Genomic DNA, 18,272 nt, shown 5'->3' on the forward strand with positions numbered 1-18,272 from the left:
AATATTTCGAAATAATTTCTCCTTACTACCAGGATTGTTTAGCCCGCTTGAAACTCCTAGGATTGGTTCTTCATATTGGTAAGAATTTATGGTAAAAATTAGAGAGCAAAAAAAATTTGGGGTTTTTGAGAAAATTGACTTTAATGGTTTTTAGAAAATCATCTCCTGTTTTGTTAATTTTGAATCTTTTTTCAAATTTCAAATGGGATTTTAAAAAGGAATATACCCCCTACAAGATCCAAGAAAAACAATTTGATTGCATTCATTAGAAAAAAAATTACAGGCGAAACAATTTTTTTTCATTGTTCTTTCGAGTTTTATCACTCAAACTTCAAATGACCATAACTTCGTTAAACATAATTTTTATGAAAAATAAAAAAATACGTGTCTCTTTATTTTTCATGTAGAATAACATATTTCATCGACAGAAAAATCTACAACCTGAAGGTGGTCGGCCTGTACGTTTTGAAATGGATTCAGCCTTTAAATAGAAATTTTTAAAATAATGAAAATTGTTTTAAATAGAAATTCTTTATAAAAATTTAAGTAAAAATTCAATAATATGAGAATTCATTTAAACCAAAATTCTCTTTAATACATATAATATAATTCAAGGAAATGAAAATTTAGCTAAAAGAAAATTCTATCAAAAGAAAAGTAAATTATTTTTTTTGTTTTACTATAATAACTCATATATTTTAAGCGAAAGGAAAAATTAAATGGACAAGGATTTTAGATTATAAACTGAAAAAAAAAATTTATTTGATTCAAATACTCGATTACTTGACTATTATCAAATAAATATTTATTTGTATCAAATAATTAATTATTATTTAAGTCAATTAAATGGTATTTGTTTCAAATAAAATTTATTTAATTCAATTAATAATTATTTGATTCAAGTAAATATTTATTTAATAATACTCAAGTAATCGAGTATTTGAATCAAATAAATTTTTTTTTTTTCAGTGTATATTCTAAAAAAAAAAGAATAACATTTTTTTGTTTTTTTATAGCACATACATTCATTTATTATACGTAGATTGTTCATAGCTTATTAATCGTCTATTCTTATGCAACAGAAAATATTACAGTATTACAGGGCGGGGATGTGTGGAGTGGAAGAAGGGGGGAAGGTTTGGTCTGAAAAATGAAAAGTTGATTTTATCGTTTCGCAAATCTGCCGCAAGTGTTCCACTCGTGCTCTCAACACCGGATTTCAAGCACGAGTGATTGAGCCCCTTACACAAGTGGCAGGTTTGAGAAAAGAGGAGGCCATACTCAATAATCCGGACATGAGGGTCTCCCCTTTTTATTATTTTATTCGGTAATTATTCTTTTTTTTTTTTTTTTTTTCTTCTTTTCAAATATATTGAATATTGTTTTTTTTTTAAGACATCCAGCGGAGAGTCTACGGGATTTAATTAGTTGTCTATAAGTGCGAGAGCGCGTTCTACAAGCGCTTTAAAACACAAACTAAGTTTTTCCGTATGTCGAGATTCCTTTGATTCTATCTTTACATATCAAAGGCATTTTTTTTTTTTTTTTGTAGAATCTCGTATCAAGTTTGAATAGCACAGAGATAACCAATTGTCTATATTTTTCTTTTTTCACAAGTTTTTTTTTTTTTTTTTTATTAAATTCGGCAAAAATTCGCTCGCTTACATTTTCTCAGATTTTGCCATTTATTTGGTTCGCCCTGAAATTACATTCGACAATTTATATAATTATTAATATTATCATTATATTATTATTATTATTATTATTATTATATTATTATTATTTACACATCTGTTTGGCACCGGAACTTTCTCTGCGAGCCGAATCAATGTTTCCTATATATTTATAAAGATTCTATATAGAAAAAAGAAAATCCTAATCCTCAAAACGATATCTCTGTGTTACAAAAGCTTGATGGAGTTTTATTTATTTGATAATTTTGTTATTTTCGAATCCAATTTTTTTTTTAATCGCTTGTTTTTTTTTCGACGAGTCGGAACGGCCGAAATTGAGTTTGCGCATTAAAATTCTTTGGCATTGTAGGTTTTTTTTTTTTTTTGTTTTTTTTTTTTATAAATGTACATACTCTTCTCGTCGAGCACGTTCCAATTGGAATGTATCCTATACCATAATGGCTCGGAGGAATTTCACCGTGTGCGGTTTTGAAATTCATCAGAGCCAGATGTCAGGGTGTCGCGTCCCCAAGAAGTTTCCACGTCACCTAATTAATCGTTGTGATCGAGAAACAATTCGGCAACAGCGACTTCGACCCCTATACTCGTAATTACATTAATCGCTTTTATTTATTTATTTATTTTTTTTTTATTAATTTAATTAATTAATTTTCTTTTCGTTATTAATTATTATTATTATTATTAGTATTATTATTCTTTCCTAGGAAATTCTGACTGCGACTGGTGTACTTTTTTTTTCAAGTTTCCAGACTGCCCGGCAGTCAGATTCGACAACGATCGTTTTTTAAAAAAAGAACAAAAAGAGAGAAAAAAAAAGATTGTAAAACTGTAATACTAATACAATATTATTTAAATATATATATAATATATTAATATATATTTAATAATAAATATTTCATATAATAATGTATTAATAACAATCGACTTTTCATTATTATTTTTTTTTTTTGTTTTTTTGTTTTTTTTTTTTATGTTTTACATCTTGATACGCGCAAATCGTATCATGATAATCCTGTAAATTGGTAAAATACCATACGAAACGTAATATACATTACAGTTTACTTTGTTCGCTTCTCTTCTTTCTCCGAAGTAACAAACTAGAAACGGAAAATGCAAGTGAACAAAATTCCACATCTCAATACTGAGTCTGGTTTTTTTTTTTTTTTAAATTAATTCGTCGATGTCTATAATAATAATTATAATAAATTTTGGAGAGTTTAAGAAAAAAAGAAAAAAAATAATATCGCTCGCTTCACTATTCACAGGTGCTTGTAAAATGATGAACATTTTGATCTATTTCATTTATCTAACGATATATATATATATATATATAATATATTATACGAATTCAAATGAAACGAAAAAGGCGCACGATTATCAATTCTCGTCTTGTTTGAATTCCTTCGGCTTCGTGTTTCGAGTGTATATAATAATTATGTATAATAAGTTATAACATCGCTGCGTTGTAATAATATTTAAGTACTTAAAGAGTAAGTTCACAAAATTTATCAATCGACACTTGCGAGGCCGATTAAAAAGTCATCGACGAGTTCGTAGATTTCTTGCGAGCGTTGAAGAAAACGATAGCGCTTTTTTTTTTTTTTAATTGTTTTTTTGCGGTTTTCAATATATATGATGACATATGATCCATTTTGTGAAGGGTTGGAGAGAAAATGGCGCATGATTCAGAAGACTTCGGAATCGGGATCGTTGGATGGTGCTGGCTGAAGTGATGACTGCATTCCCGACTCAGTATTCCGCCTCTTGACTTTACTCTTCCGCTTCTTCAGCATCGTCGCCTAGGAAGGGAATGGATCATGGGAGCGTACAGAGGAATTATGTTTTTTTTTTACAAATAAGTCAGCGACAAAAAATTAAAAAAAAATTCGTACATCTCGCTCGCAACACCAGAACTCAGAAATGACAAATTTTTTTATATACATATAAATATATGTGCGATTCAAAAAGAAATTTACCATTTTTCAAAGTAATCATTAACAAATTATAATTGAAACTTGGTATAATATAATATCGAAACAATCGATATATCGATTATAAAAAAAATCGATATATCGATAATCGCGACCATCAACATATCGTTAATAGAAAACATCGATAATTGAGACAATATATCGATTATTGATAATCGAAACAATATATCGATAATCGAGAGAATCGATATATCGATAATCGAAACAATATATCGATAATCGAGAGAATCGATATATCGATAATCGAAACAATATATCGATAATCGAGAGAATCGATATATCGATAATCGAAACAATATATCGATAATCGAAATATCGAAACTATCATTGATAATCGAGAGAATCGATAATCGAAACAATATATCGATTATTGATAATCGAGAGAATCGATATATCGATAATCGAAATATCGAAACTATCATTGATAATCGAGAGAATCGATAATCGAAACAATATATCGATAATCGAGAGAATCGATATATCGATAATCGAAACAATATATCGATAATCGAGAGAATTGATATATCGATAATCGAAACAATATATCGATAATCGAAATATCGAAACTATCATTGATAATCGAGAGAATCGATAATCGAAACAATATATCGATAATCGAGAGAATCGATATATCGATAATCGAAACAATATATCGATAATCGAGAGAATTGATATATCGATAATCGAAACAATATATCGATAATCGAAATATCGAAACTATCATTGATAATCGAGAGAATCGATAATCGAAACAATATATCGATAATCGAGAGAATCGATATATCGATAATCGAAACAATATATCGATAATCGAGAGAATCGATATATCGATAATCGAAACAATATATCGATAATCGAAATATCGAAACTATCATTGATAATCGAGAGAATCGATAATCGAAACAATATATCGATAATCGAAATATCGAAACTATCATTACCAGTTAATCGAATATTTAAATACGAATCGATTGATTTATTTGAGAAATTTTACTATAAATTATTACAGTTAGTGACGTTTCAAAAATCAAATCATTTATTTTTGAATAATTTTAGTTTAAAATTGTTATATAAATTCTGATATATTCTAAAAAAAAATGTTGATAGTTTTTCAAAACTTTTTAACGAAACTATTGTCTTTTTAAAAATTAACAATTAAAAAAAACGAATTTTTTGACAGTTTTAATTTTTAATTCAAAATTGTTATTTTCTATGATAAAAATATTCCATATATTATGGAATTCCTTGTGTAATTTTCCATGGGATGGTTTTCATAGAATTATTTCAGTTACAGAATAATATCAAATTTTTGAATAAAAACCATTTTTTTAAAGAACGAATTACAACAAAATTCAACAAAACTTGTTTAAATCAATCTTTTAAATCATTAGAAATAAGATTGTAAACAAGTTTTGTTTTATGTATTCAATTTCGAAAAACGAGATGATAGAAATTTATTTCAAGAGTCTCTATGTTGAATGCAAAAAAATTATCAATTTTGTTTATCTTTAATGGTTTAAAAAGATGTGTTAATTAAATTTTTTTTTGAAAAATTGTACCTCGTAAATAAATTATTTTTATTCAAAAAGTTAATTTTTTTTTTTTTTTGAATTTAACAAATATATAAATATATCAAGTTTCAATTGAATTAGAGAGATTACTCTCAACAGGAGTAAATTTCTTGTGGAATGACACATATATATTATATACAAATATATATATATATATGCTGGATAATAATTATATAGGCAACAATACAGAAAAGAAACGATTAAAAGATTGCTAGAAATTTTCTACAGTCGGAGTTATAAAGGATGCACTATTAGAATGGTCCAAGTCATTTATAAAATTTTTCAAAAATTTTTCTTTTTTCATTTATCACTTATAGAGTCGACGATTATAAAAAAAAAAATTTTTTTTATTCAATTTTTTAATACTCTTTTTCTCTGGCATAAAGAACAATTCAAAAAACAATTTTACAAGATTTAGTAAGTTAGATATATCATACTTTCTATCAAATTATTTTTTTAAATTTTTACAAAGTTATTAACTCGAATTTATGATTTTTGAAAATTTTGTGAATTTTTTAGAAATTTTTAAACCCTATCAAAATATGAAATCTACACTCAGAGAAAAGGTATATTTGTCTCCGAGCCTACTAACTCATTTATTTGTTGCAAATATATTTTATTTCATTGAAATAAAAAATTTATTTGAAGCAAAGAAAAATTTATTTCTGACAAATAAAACTTTTATTTACGCCAAATAAATAAGTTAGTAGGCTCTGAGACAAATATACGTTTATTTAACTCAAATATATTTTATTTGGTTCAAATAAATCATTTCTCTGCGTGTAGTTATACACTTTTTGGAATAAATTATGTTAAATTAAAATCTTTTGTTAAATAATTATTTTTTAATATTTTTACTTCTAAAAGAAAAGAAAATATGTCAAAATGTTAAAAAATAATTGTTTAAGAAAAGCTTTTAACTAAATATAATTTTTTCCGAAAAGTAAGATAAATAACTAAATCTTCGAAAATTGTTTGAAATTAATTTTTATTATTATATTTTTGTTTGCTTTAAAAACCATTTTTCAATTTTGAGGTTATGTTAGAGCCTTCATACTGTTTAAAATAGTTCTAATGAAAAAACTTTCAAGGTTTTAACTGTCAAAGACAATGACAATTTTTCATCAATACCCAATACGAGATTAATTTGAAAGAAATGAAAATGATTTCAAATATCGTTCAACTCTCAATACAATTTGAATCTAAACTAATGTTATTTTTAAGAAATTATTTATATAATTATAAATAAAATTCTCATCTCTAGTTGTTATATATGTGACGCGCTCTAAAAAAAGAGAGACTTTAGAAGCAAAATATTATAGGTTATGTTTTGAAGTGAAAATATATAACCTAAAATTCGTTTGGTTAGGTTCCTTTCTTCAGAACTCGTCACAAATATTATTTCCTTAAAAAAAAAAAATAGAACATTGGACCATCCTATTTGCTACAATTGAAAAATGTATAACAAAGAAGCTTTAAATTAATGCACTTGACCGAAGGTTGAATGAAAGGAATAATATAATGTTAAAGGATAAACAGAGAAGAAAGATGACACATGCGCATAGAGGATTTGACCGGATTGGACCCCGCAAAGGAGGTCCACACCCTTAATCAGTATATGATCATTCCGAAACTCCTCAGCCACTTGATAAATATTAAGCGTTCAAGCATGTCGAGGAGTCTAGGCAAAGATCGCGTACCTATTAAGGAACAAATGTGTTTTTTTTTCGTTCTTTTTTTTTTTCTTTTTAAAATTATTTATAATCTGACTAGTTGCAAGCTGCAGAATTGTTGATTTACTCGTCCGTGCTCTTGCCCCCCTCCCCATTAGCAGGTAGAATCGACGGTTCGGTATTCCGACGCTTGATCTTATTTTTCTTCAACATGGTTGCCTGAAGTGAACAAAGGAACAAGGAGACATTAGTAGAGTGCGATTTGGGGAGGATTGCATGCGCTGAACGGACATCATCAGCTTTGCTTTCGAGCAGAGCTTTATCAAGTTTTTTTTTTTTGTTTTTTGTTAAGAAATTAAAAAAAAAAACAACTACCGACTATAGTTTATAAACATACAGATGCTTTTGTTGAAAGTTTAACGTGCCACAAAAAAGACAATGACCCCATTATTCGACACACAATATTACAGAACGACCGGTTGACAATTATTAGGGGGGTGCGATTCGGTCAGAGGGTGGAATGGAGCAAAGAAATAAACAAGAATATATATGGGCAAATCCACGAAATTTTTAACTTTTATGATTCTCGAATCGAACACTTAAAAATCTAAATTATTTTTAATTAAAATTTTGGATATAATTTTTTTTTACTAAATTATATATTACAAAGGAACCAGTGTTGGGTAGTAACTAGTTATTAGTAACTAAGTTACTGAAAAAGTTACTTTACTTGTAACTTATAACGTAACTAAGTTACTTTTTTTAAAAGTAACTTGTAATGTAACTTAGTTACTATTTTAATAGTAACTTTTAATTTTAAGTTATTTCGTTACTTTCTTTGCACTTTTTTATTGCTTTAAAAACTTAATAATTTCGTATTTCAAAAAAAGCGCGCAAAGTGATAGCAAAAGAACATGGCCTCTGCGCTCGCATGCTACGCATTGTACTGAGTGTTTACATTCTGTTTTTCATGTGCTCGTATTCCATGGTATTCTTTTGGTTTACTGTTGCAATATAGGGGATTTACCTGCATAATTTAAACCAGTGTACAAGATTTTTAAAAATAAGATTTTAATTAATTAATTTATTTGTATTCAGTAGTTTTATATAGACTTTTATTTAAGAGTTTATAAAAATAATTTTTAGCAACCCCGTGTCGAAATTGTACCTTATTAATTGATTTGTAAATTAATTCTTAAAATGACAAACAAAATCCATGATTATAAAAACTAATTTTCTAATAATGATAATATTTTTAAAATTTTTATAAATAAATACTTGAATAGGTTAAACATGGATGCGTTACAGAATTAGAAGCAGCTATAGTGAAAGAAAAAAAAAAGAAAAAATTCGAAGAACAATTCTCAGATTCTTCATCACAGTCAAAATAAGAAGCAAACTCTTTTGGAAAACTGGACTTCCGATTCAAAGATAGTTACTCAAAAAATATTGGATAAAAAAATTATTATGGATTATGTAATAGAAGTGTTGTAGAAAAATCATCTTTTAAAGACCTAGTGTTACTTGGATTACCAAGAAATTTTAAAACTTTAGGGGAAAGAATAGATGATGCTTTTATTAAAATAAATGCAAATCTATGTGAAGAACTTGAATAAATACATGTATTACAATTATATTTCACATTTTAATTTGATTCCCATTTGATAAAAAAAATTGAATTTTGATAAGACAAATTTTAAAATAATTTTTCAGTAACTTGAAATGTAACTTAAGTTACTTTATAAGTAATTGTAACTGTAACGAGTTATTTCTTTATAAAAGTAACTGTAACGGTAACTAGTTACTTTTTTTCATTAAGTAACTTAAATGTAACGAGTTACTTAAAAGAAAGTAACTTACCCAACACTGAAAGGAATATTTATGTACAGTATTAGAACACAATATTTATTTGACAATTAGTTTTATAAGTTAAAATGTGAAAAAATGCTTAAATTTCATTTTAAATTTCTTGAAAAAGTTTCTAAATTCTTAACGTTTTTATTTTTGCGGCGTGTAAAATATCACTTCAGCTACTATATGGAAATATCTAACAGACATATTTTGTCAAAAAATTTTCACTATCCCATTAGTGTGCCACCACTAAAACTAAAAATACGAAGGTTTGATTGAGTGATAGCACTTTTTAAAAGAAATTCAATTGAACGTCTTCTTATGAAAATATCTATTACGACGTTGGATAAAAATAAAAATTCAATGCATTTCTTAAAAGGTGATGAAAAAACAAAAATTTTAAGATCTTTTTCAATGATGTGCCTCTAATTGTATTTCTGTGGCAATAATTTAAAGATGATAATAAAAATCGTGATTTCATTTAAATTTATACATTTTTGAAAGGCACAACTGCATTTTTGCTTTAAACAGGTCAATCTATGGTGTGATCGAAACATTTTCATACATATATTTGAACACAAAAACGCCGTTTAAGAATTTTGAGTGAAACAAATTTTATTAAGTTAAGAATATGCTGAAAACACTTTTTTGGAGTATTTAGCCCCTCTTTTCTCAAAATTCTGATATGCTAAGCAAATTTGGGTGCCAGAATCGTGTTCAGAGGACGGAAATACTGCGAAAACCACTCCGATATCAAAAATAAAAATAGTAGAATTTTTCAATTTTATATGTAATTTATTAACATTAAAGAGTTTAAAGAGTTAAACATTGACAGTGTGAGCTAAAAATGAATCACGCATATGAATTTGTAGTGCTAAAATGTACTTAAACGTGTATACAAAGTGACATCAATGGGCCTGCAAATTAAAGAAAAAAATTTTTTTTTCTTGAAAGTTAAAAGTTTCGTGGATTTACCCATATATATATATATAGGATTCAGAAGTGCAAAGATATACTATGAAGTAAAGAATTTTAATAAATACATATATTATAGAGAGAGAGAGAGAGAAAGAGAAGGTAAGAAACAAAGAAAGGAAACATTGTCATGTCCGGGCTATTTTGCATTTCTGTGGAATATATGGGGTTTAAATTGTAACGTTTTTTTTACCTTCAATGCGGATTTTAAGACCACAACATCTCCAGGACTCTGGACCCAAGGTTCACCGTCCACTTGTACAGGAGTGTCCGTGTGCAGATGAATCTTTATGTGACCACCCTGCATTTTGATAATTTAAATTTAATAATTTTGAAATTTTAATACATGGAAACAAATATTCGTTTCTTTTCAACATATTTTCATTTTTATCAATTTAATATTTCCTTTTGTTTATACGATTATATTGCAGTGAAATCGATCCAATACTTCGTACGCATATCAATACCATTTATTATAACAGTTCAAACATGTAATTTTCAACCATAAGTTTATAGCTGCTAAATTATAATGAGAGGTATTAATTTCATTCTGTACACTTATTATTTTCTTCTTTTTTCATAAATATATAATGTAAAGTTTATAACTACAAATATTTTTTGCAAAGTCAAAATACAATTATTAATTTTACTAAAATAACACATAAAAAAAAATTTTTTTCTATATAAAACTACACTGAAAAAAAATTCTAGTTAGAATAACCAGAATTCTGGTTAGGGTATATTTAACATTTTGATTCTGGTTAGGTAAACCAGAATTCTAGTTAATTCAACTAGAATTCTGGTTAACATAACTAGAAAGTAATGTTAAATATAGCCTAACCAGGATTTTTTTTCAGTGTAAAACAATATTGAAACTATATGGGACATTCCACGGGAAATTTTAATTTAAAATTTTTTTTGCCCAAAACATTTTGTTTTCAAAATCTATGTGAAAAATAAGAAAATACGTATTTTTTTAATTTTTTCATTTGATAAAAATGAAGAAATAGTTATGATTTTTTAAAATTTAATGTCATCAAAGGCAGTGTATTTTTAAAACATTTTTTTTATCTATTGTACTAATATGAATAAAAAATTATGCTGTATATGAAATTTTTGTTCACTTTTTTCTCAAATTTTTTCAAATATGTGCTCAAAAATGAAGTACCTATAACGGAAGCAACAAAAAAATTGAAATTAAATTTAAAAAGTGATTAAATTTTGTGAGCCGTACTAAGAAAACTAAAAATAGTAATTTAAAAACTAAAAGTACCAGTTTTGCAGATAGGGGAAAAAATTCTTCAGTCATCAGAGATTGCAATGAAAAAAAAAAAATTAAAAATCGAAAGTGTCCATCTTTGAGAAAACTCACTTTTTAAATTTAATTTTAACTTTTTTAATGCTTCTGTTATAGGTACGTTATTTTTGAGCACATATTTGAAAAATTTGAGAAAAAGTGAACAAATTTCATATACAGCATAATTTTTTATTCATTAGTAGAATAAATAAAAAAATGTTTCAAAAATACACTGACTTTCTCTCTAAATCTGAATTAGTAAAAATGTTTACTAATTTGAATTAGTGACTCACTTTTTGCTTTAGAATTAGTTAAATTTTACTAATTGTTATTAAAAGTTACTAATAATGAGTAAAATTCTACTAATTCAGAAGCAAAAAGTGAGTCACTAATTTAAATTAGTAAACATTTTTACTAATTCAGATTTAGAGAGTTGATTACGTTAAATTTAAAAAAATAATAACTTCCTTCATTTTTATGAAAATAAAAAAATAAAGAAATACGTGTATTTTCTTATTTTTTATATTGATTTCGGTAAAAAAAATGTTTCGGGCAAAAAAAATCTTGAATTAAAATTTCTTATGGAGTGACCCATATTTCAAAATTGGATATAACAATCAGGGTTTCCAAGCTTTTGTTATACTAAAATTTCCTGACTTTTCCTGATTTTTCAGGACAAGAAAAGTTATTTCTTAGAATAACAAAAATAAATATTTTGTTAAAAGAAAATTAAATAAATGAATTTTAGGTTATGTTTAGTGATGGTTTTATTTGATAAAAAGTTTCTTTTTAATTAGATAAAATGAAAATTAGTTTTTATTAAATTTTTTTAATGTCATGGAGGCTTAAACATAAATGTTTTGTATTAAGAGTTGATTCACATGTAAGTATTTTCACTTCAAAAAATCACAAACATAACCTAAAAATTTTTTTGATGTATAAGGTCCCTTCTCTCGTGGAGTGTCACACATAATTATTATTTTACTAATTTAAGGGCCAGTTTCACCAACTCCGGTTAAAAGTTAATCATCGATTAAAGTCAATTTAACCGCTCATGATTGGTCGGTTAGGGATTTAATCGCTGATTTACTTTTAACCGGAATTGGTGAAATTGGCCCTTACTCATTTTTATCAAAATTAACTCCTGTTTTTAAGTTTGACGAATTAAGGCCTTTTTTTAATTTTCACTAAAAAGCTGAGGTTTTTTTTTCAAAAGGCTGTGTATCTAAATAAAAAAGTGGAATAACAATAGATTTTGGAGAAAATTTAACCCTAGAAAGCACATCTGCGGTAGAAAACTACCCGCAGAAAAATTCAAATTTTGGCATTTTTTGCAGATTTTGTATTTTTTGGCCATATTTTTGATCATATTAAAAAAAAAAAACGCTATCTTCTGTCTCATAAAAAAGGAAGAAAATAATTGATAATAAAGTTATTATACGTTAAATATGAACATTCTACACGGAGAGAAGAGATTTAGTCTATTCTACTAAACACGTTTAGTCCAGATTCTACTAAACAGCGTAGTCAGAGGGACTACTATAGTTCTGTCACACAAAAAAATTTACCGACAGAATAAAAATGCACAAATCTGATTGGTTGTTCACAATTAACCAGATTGCGGACATCCAATCAAATTTCTACATTTCGTTTCTGTCGGTAAATTTTTTTCTATCGATAATCGTGTAAATTTTTTTACTAAACAGTATCGTTCATTCAACTGAATGTTTAGTCAGTCCAAAATGAACGACACTGTTTAGTAGATTTAACTGAGATAGTAGTAAGATCTACTACGCCCTTCTCTCCGTGTAGCAATAAAACAAATTTTGGGGTAGTTTTCTACCCCAGATGTGTTTCTACGTATGAGCCAGCTATGTTGTGCTGTCTAGGATTAAAAATCAGGGAAAAAATTTTTTTTTTATCCCAAGTTCATTTTTATACATTTCATTGGAAAAATTCTCCGCTTTTTAATTAAAATAGAAAGAATGAAAAAAAAAATTTCCAAATTGCGAGTTAAAACTGAAAAATAAGGATTTTGATAAAAGGGTCGATTAAAATTTTTTTTGTTATTGAAAAGTACATGAAAAATCCTTCATAAAATTTCTGTTTGCAAATTGAAATTTTTTAATTTGTGTTAAAGATACTTTCTATAATTTTTTTTTTTTAGTTAATATTTTAGAAAGTTGTTGCATTCAAATAAGACAATTTAGCAAAGTATCAAGACAATCATAAAACTTTTAACATAGAATAATGTATTAAAAATTCATTATTTTGCAGAATTTGAAGATATATTTCCTAACTATTGCAGAATATTTTTCAAATTTATAAAATTCCCTGACTCTTCAAGGTAACGTGGCAACCCTAAACAATGATCGCATTTTAAATTGGTGCTGTAATTTAATAAGAAAAAAAAGTTAAATATTTCAAAACTGAACTTATAATAATTAAAACATAAATAAAATAATAATCATTTGATGAAAAATAGTAAACAGTAAATAGAAAAAAAGTGCGTGAAAAGCAAAAAAAAGTAAATAAATAAAATATGTATAAAATTGAAAACATACTTGAGCTATCCTCATTGCAGTGCGAAGGCCAGATTGAATTTGACCTAGATGAACAACTCCCGTGACCCCAACAACCTCCAGCATCCCGTCCCAGTGATTCGGCTTGTTGAACTGATCTTCCTTGTCAGGTCCCCAAGGATTCGCACCGGAGCCCCAACTACCAACATTTCCTCATAGTTAATTATAACATTTTCAAAATGAAAAATTGTTACATCACCATATATATATATATATATATATATATATATATATACAATTTATAAATATGTGTCCTGACGCGGTGAAAGGGACCTTATGATTAAATAAATCGATTTTTATTTTTTTATACCAATCGATAGTTTTTGAGTTGCTTTTTCATTTCCAACAATTAAAATTTGTCTCCTTCAAATACTTATTGTGTTATATAGCTTTAAACATAAGTACTTTTCCGCGTATTCTCGGGCGCCTCGTGGCTACTGCAAAACCACTACCACTGCTCACCACTACGACGCTACCCTCGTATATCGGTGAGCGTGTTTCCTTCGTGCATCTTCGGCTCTACCATTTCTTGTCTCTCCCCACTAGTTCTAAGCTCTGATGTATACATTGCGCTGGCCCCGGAAAATGGATTTATCTCATATTAAAGCCAGTAAAATTGCAACAAACAATTTATTAGATTTTCATTATTTTAATAATGTATAATAATAATAATAATTTATATTTTAAATTCAAGACATATAACTTATTTATACAGCAAAAGTAATGTTATTTTTACTGTTGTAAGAAAAGTAAAAATTGAAAATTTCTCTGTTGATAAAATAAATAATAAAAATTAATTTTATTTGATAACAACGATTTTCAGAGAATTAATAAATAATTATTAAAAAAATGTTTAAACATTGTCAAAAAGGGGTTTCGTAAATTTCTTCTCATCTTTAAAGGATAAAGTATTTCGAGTTGGCATTTGGAGGAATAATAGAGGAATATTATTTTTGCAATAATATTGTGAGGAAATTATTTTATTAAAGATTTAAAGTGGAGTAATTTGGGGTAAGTTAGTTCAGCAGCGGCCACTAGCTAGAATTGGCGCCACCTTCTGGGCCACTGACACATAGATTCAATGTCTGTCCCCACTTCTGTCAAAAATCCAACTTTTATAACCACAAAATTACTTTTAAAAATGGAGATGCTTCTTAATCAGCTCGCCCTCATCTAATTAATCCGACAAATCCGAACAAGATATTTCAAGTTATTTACGTATTATTTTGTCAATCAAAATTAATCGATTAACTTTAATAGAAAATGAATCCATTTGCCGGGCCCAGGGCAATGTTTACATCAGAGCTTAGAAAGAGTAGGGAGGTACAAGATATGGTAGAGCCGAAGATGCACGAAGGTAGCATGCTCACAGACATATGAGTGTAGCGTTGTAGTGGTGAGCAGTGGTGCTGATTTGCAGTTGTACGTTCCCACTACTCAAATGTCTATTTTCGTGCTACACTTCGAGCGCCTCTCCTGTAAAATTTGCTTTGGAACCGTAAGGTCCCTTTCACCGCGTCAGGACACATATATCCAATATAGTTAATAAAATTATTTTATACATTCTAACTTTAAAAATTTCAATAATAATCTTAATGAAATATTAAGTTATTTTATATATAAATTTGAAAATAGATTTCTAAATCTATCACCTTAAAATATTAAGAATAATAATCCCTTCGACTTGAGGCAATTCCACCAATTTTCCATCGACCTCTAATCGAATTTCCTTGTGAAGATCCTTGCATGGCTTTCGTCCGACCATTTTTCTCAAACCCATTTTCACATAAACTCCCTTATTGTGCAATCTACTGTTGAATTTATTTGGATTTTCCTCCCTTGCATTATGAAAATCTAAACAAAGATCCGCATCGATACCAATTCCAAAGTAATTGTTCATCACAAGAATTTGCGAGTTGTCTTCACTTGTCGAACCTGCCACTAATTTCAAAAATTAAATTTACATATTTTTTTAAGCTTTTTTTTTTTTAATTGCAATTTTTTTTTTCTCTTCAATTTGTACAAACCTGCAGCGTCTTCTTTTTCTTCGGGATGAAAAACAACGGTCCACCTGTCCAATCTTATTTCCTCTGCTTCGATCACGTCTTTTAATAAATTAAGGGGATCTTCAGCACCAGTGTAACCGGAACCCCACCTTAAAACGCGGGCGAGGTCGTTTCCCGTACCTAGAGGAACTATTGCACACGCAGGAGATGAACATTCACTATCCTGACCAACATTATCCAAACACTGTAACACCCAGCCTATTGTTCCATCTCCTCCGCAAACCAGGATCTTGTAATATTTTATATGGCGAAACACGTACAATCTAAAGTAAAGAAATCGAAAAAAAATTTCTGTATTTTTTTTTTTAAAGAATAATTTTCACGATACTGAAGTACGTAACGTTTATGATTAACGATTATAAATCAATTTTAATTTATCATGGAAAATTATAAAATTATTTACCTAAAAAAATATTTTTTTTTTATATATGGGTGATTCTCCGCGTAGCGCACAACTTGATTTTTTTCATGTTGTGAAAGGCAAAATCACAAATAATGTTCACATAATATTTCGATTCCAATGTAAAAAGGTCATTTCTGTGATTACAAACAAAAACCAATAGTTACTTTTGTATATTAAACATTATAATTTTTCGTGAAAGGTGGTTTTTAAGGCTGAAAACGTCAAAATTTCACCTGTCCCCACAGGATGTTTAAACAAAAAACTTAATATTTTTAGGGGTTAGTCCACTGACTTTCGTCTAATAGTGGTTGCGACCAAATTTTAAAAAAATCTAGCGTCATTCCATTTTATTTTACCTATAGTCGTTGCAGCCTATTTTTAGAAAAATTTGGTATTTTGTATTAATGACTTTTAATATCCGTACAATTCATTTTTGACAATTATTTTATGAAATTTTTTTTATTTACGTTGAAATTTAGTTTTTAAGTTGAGTTGCACGGAAAATAGGTTAGTTTGACAACTTTGGAAATTTTATAAAAAAGAACAGAAATAATTTAGTTATTAAATTTTTTTTCATTGATATTTGTTGAAAATAGTCTAATTTACCAATGTTAATTGATAATTGTGTAAAAAAGGTCAAAATACTACGTGAAAATTAATATTCAAACTTACCTGTAAAATGTCAAAATTTGTCACATTTTATTTATATTTTCCAAGAAAGTTTATATAAATATTATAAAATTCATTCCTACCTAACCATAAGTACTTTCCAAGTACTTTCACATGATATGTTGGCTTTTTATTTTTATAATATAGAAATATGTGAAATTTTACCTTGAATGTTGAATTTTTCAGGATTTTTTCTGATTTTTAACACTTATATCTTCGCAGGCGATTAATGAAAAAATCCCATTTTGGTTTTAAAATTTAAGTTAAATCTTCTTTATTCATCTTATCAAAATTTGGTGATGGAGAACGAGCTATTTTTTATTTTTATTCACTTTAAAAAATCTACCTTAAACTATGAATTTAAAGGTTAAAATATTCTTTACCTTCTATTAAAATCTTACGAAGGTATTTTGCTTCGTTTTGGAGATATTAATTTTCAAAATTTTTTATTTAAAAAGGTTAATTAAAAGACTTGAAGTTAACTAACCAAATTCAAACTGCTCCATTTTTTATAAAAATATATTAAAATGTAGCGATTTGAAATTGGTCAGTTAACTTCAAGTCTTTTAATTAACCTTTTTAAATAAAAAATTTTGAAAATTAATATCTCCAAAACGAAGCAAAACACCTTAGTAAGATTTTAATAGAAGGTAAAGAATATTTTAAAAAATCTTTGTGCAAAACCTCAATTTTTTCGGAGCACCGACAAAAAAGTTATAAGTAAATAAAAATCTTGAGAATATTTAAATAAAATTTTTTTTAAAATCGTATATCATCCAAAAATAATAAATTTTTGCAATAATTCTTTCGTTCTTCTGTGCAGAATAAAGTGATTTATGTTTTTGGTGAGTTCCAACATCTAATTTTTAATAGTTTTTTAATAATAGTGTTTTTAAAAAAATTGAAAAATTTAAGGTTACAAAATCACATTGTGAACCTCCTACTTTTGATATTTAATATTTTTAAAGGGAATAAAATTTTTACCATAATATTATGGTTAATGAACTCAGGGAATCATCGAATTTCACATATATTAAAACTAAATTTTTTTAAAATTTGGTCGCAACCACTATTAGACGAAAGTCAGTGGACTAACCCTTAGCAATGTGCACTAATAAATACAATTTCTGTTGCTATTTTAGTATTGTATATTGTAGTGGAATTGAATAAAAAAAAACGTTTGATCAAAAAAATATATTTTTTTTTTTTTTTGCTATTTATACTTGACTGCACTTTTGTGTGTTATTCTGCGTTTTATTATTAAACATTGTATTATTTAAATAAAAGTCAAATGTTAATATAGTTCTACTTCAGTAACAGCAAAAGTTGTATTCCTTAAGTTGATCCATGAAGGAAGTAATCAATTTTCTAATTGATTTATCCTTTTTTTATACATTTTTCAAGATTTAAACTATCATCAAACTATCATAGCTCCGGTAAGTTTACTATAAATTACCAAATAAATTTCTATAAATTACCGTATAAATTTCCATAAATTAC

The 18,272-nt window shown here is 27.1% G+C and overlaps 1 protein-coding gene across 5 annotated transcripts in view; it reads right to left on the reverse strand.

The window, feature by feature from the left end:
- Positions 1 to 1,334: 1,334 nt before the first annotated feature.
- The window catches only part of LOC127277611 (diacylglycerol kinase theta), an 89,980-nt gene continuing 73,042 nt past the window's right edge, over positions 1,335 to 18,272 (reverse strand). For 3 of the 5 annotated variants that reach the window (XM_051298885.1, XM_051298888.1, XM_051298887.1), the window contains 5 exons: positions 15,662 to 15,963; positions 15,287 to 15,575; positions 13,617 to 13,773; positions 9,949 to 10,056; positions 1,335 to 3,493 (listed from right to left, as the gene is read on the reverse strand). In XM_051298885.1, coding sequence (XP_051154842.1) covers positions 3,380 to 3,493; positions 9,949 to 10,056; positions 13,617 to 13,773; positions 15,287 to 15,575; positions 15,662 to 15,963 — 970 coding nt within the window. In that variant the 3' untranslated portion in view covers positions 1,335 to 3,379. Of the gene's footprint in view, positions 3,494 to 6,918; positions 7,149 to 9,948; positions 10,057 to 13,616; positions 13,774 to 15,286; positions 15,576 to 15,661; positions 15,964 to 18,272 lie in introns of those variants that run through there. The other 2 variants (XM_051298886.1, XM_051298889.1) reach the window with 1 other exon arrangement.

The sequence above is a fragment of the Leptopilina boulardi genome, unplaced genomic scaffold, assembly GCF_019393585.1.
Source record: "Leptopilina boulardi isolate dan_hultmark-lab unplaced genomic scaffold, ZJU_Lbou_2.1 LbouV2_172, whole genome shotgun sequence".
Lineage (NCBI taxonomy): Eukaryota > Metazoa > Arthropoda > Insecta > Hymenoptera > Figitidae > Leptopilina > Leptopilina boulardi.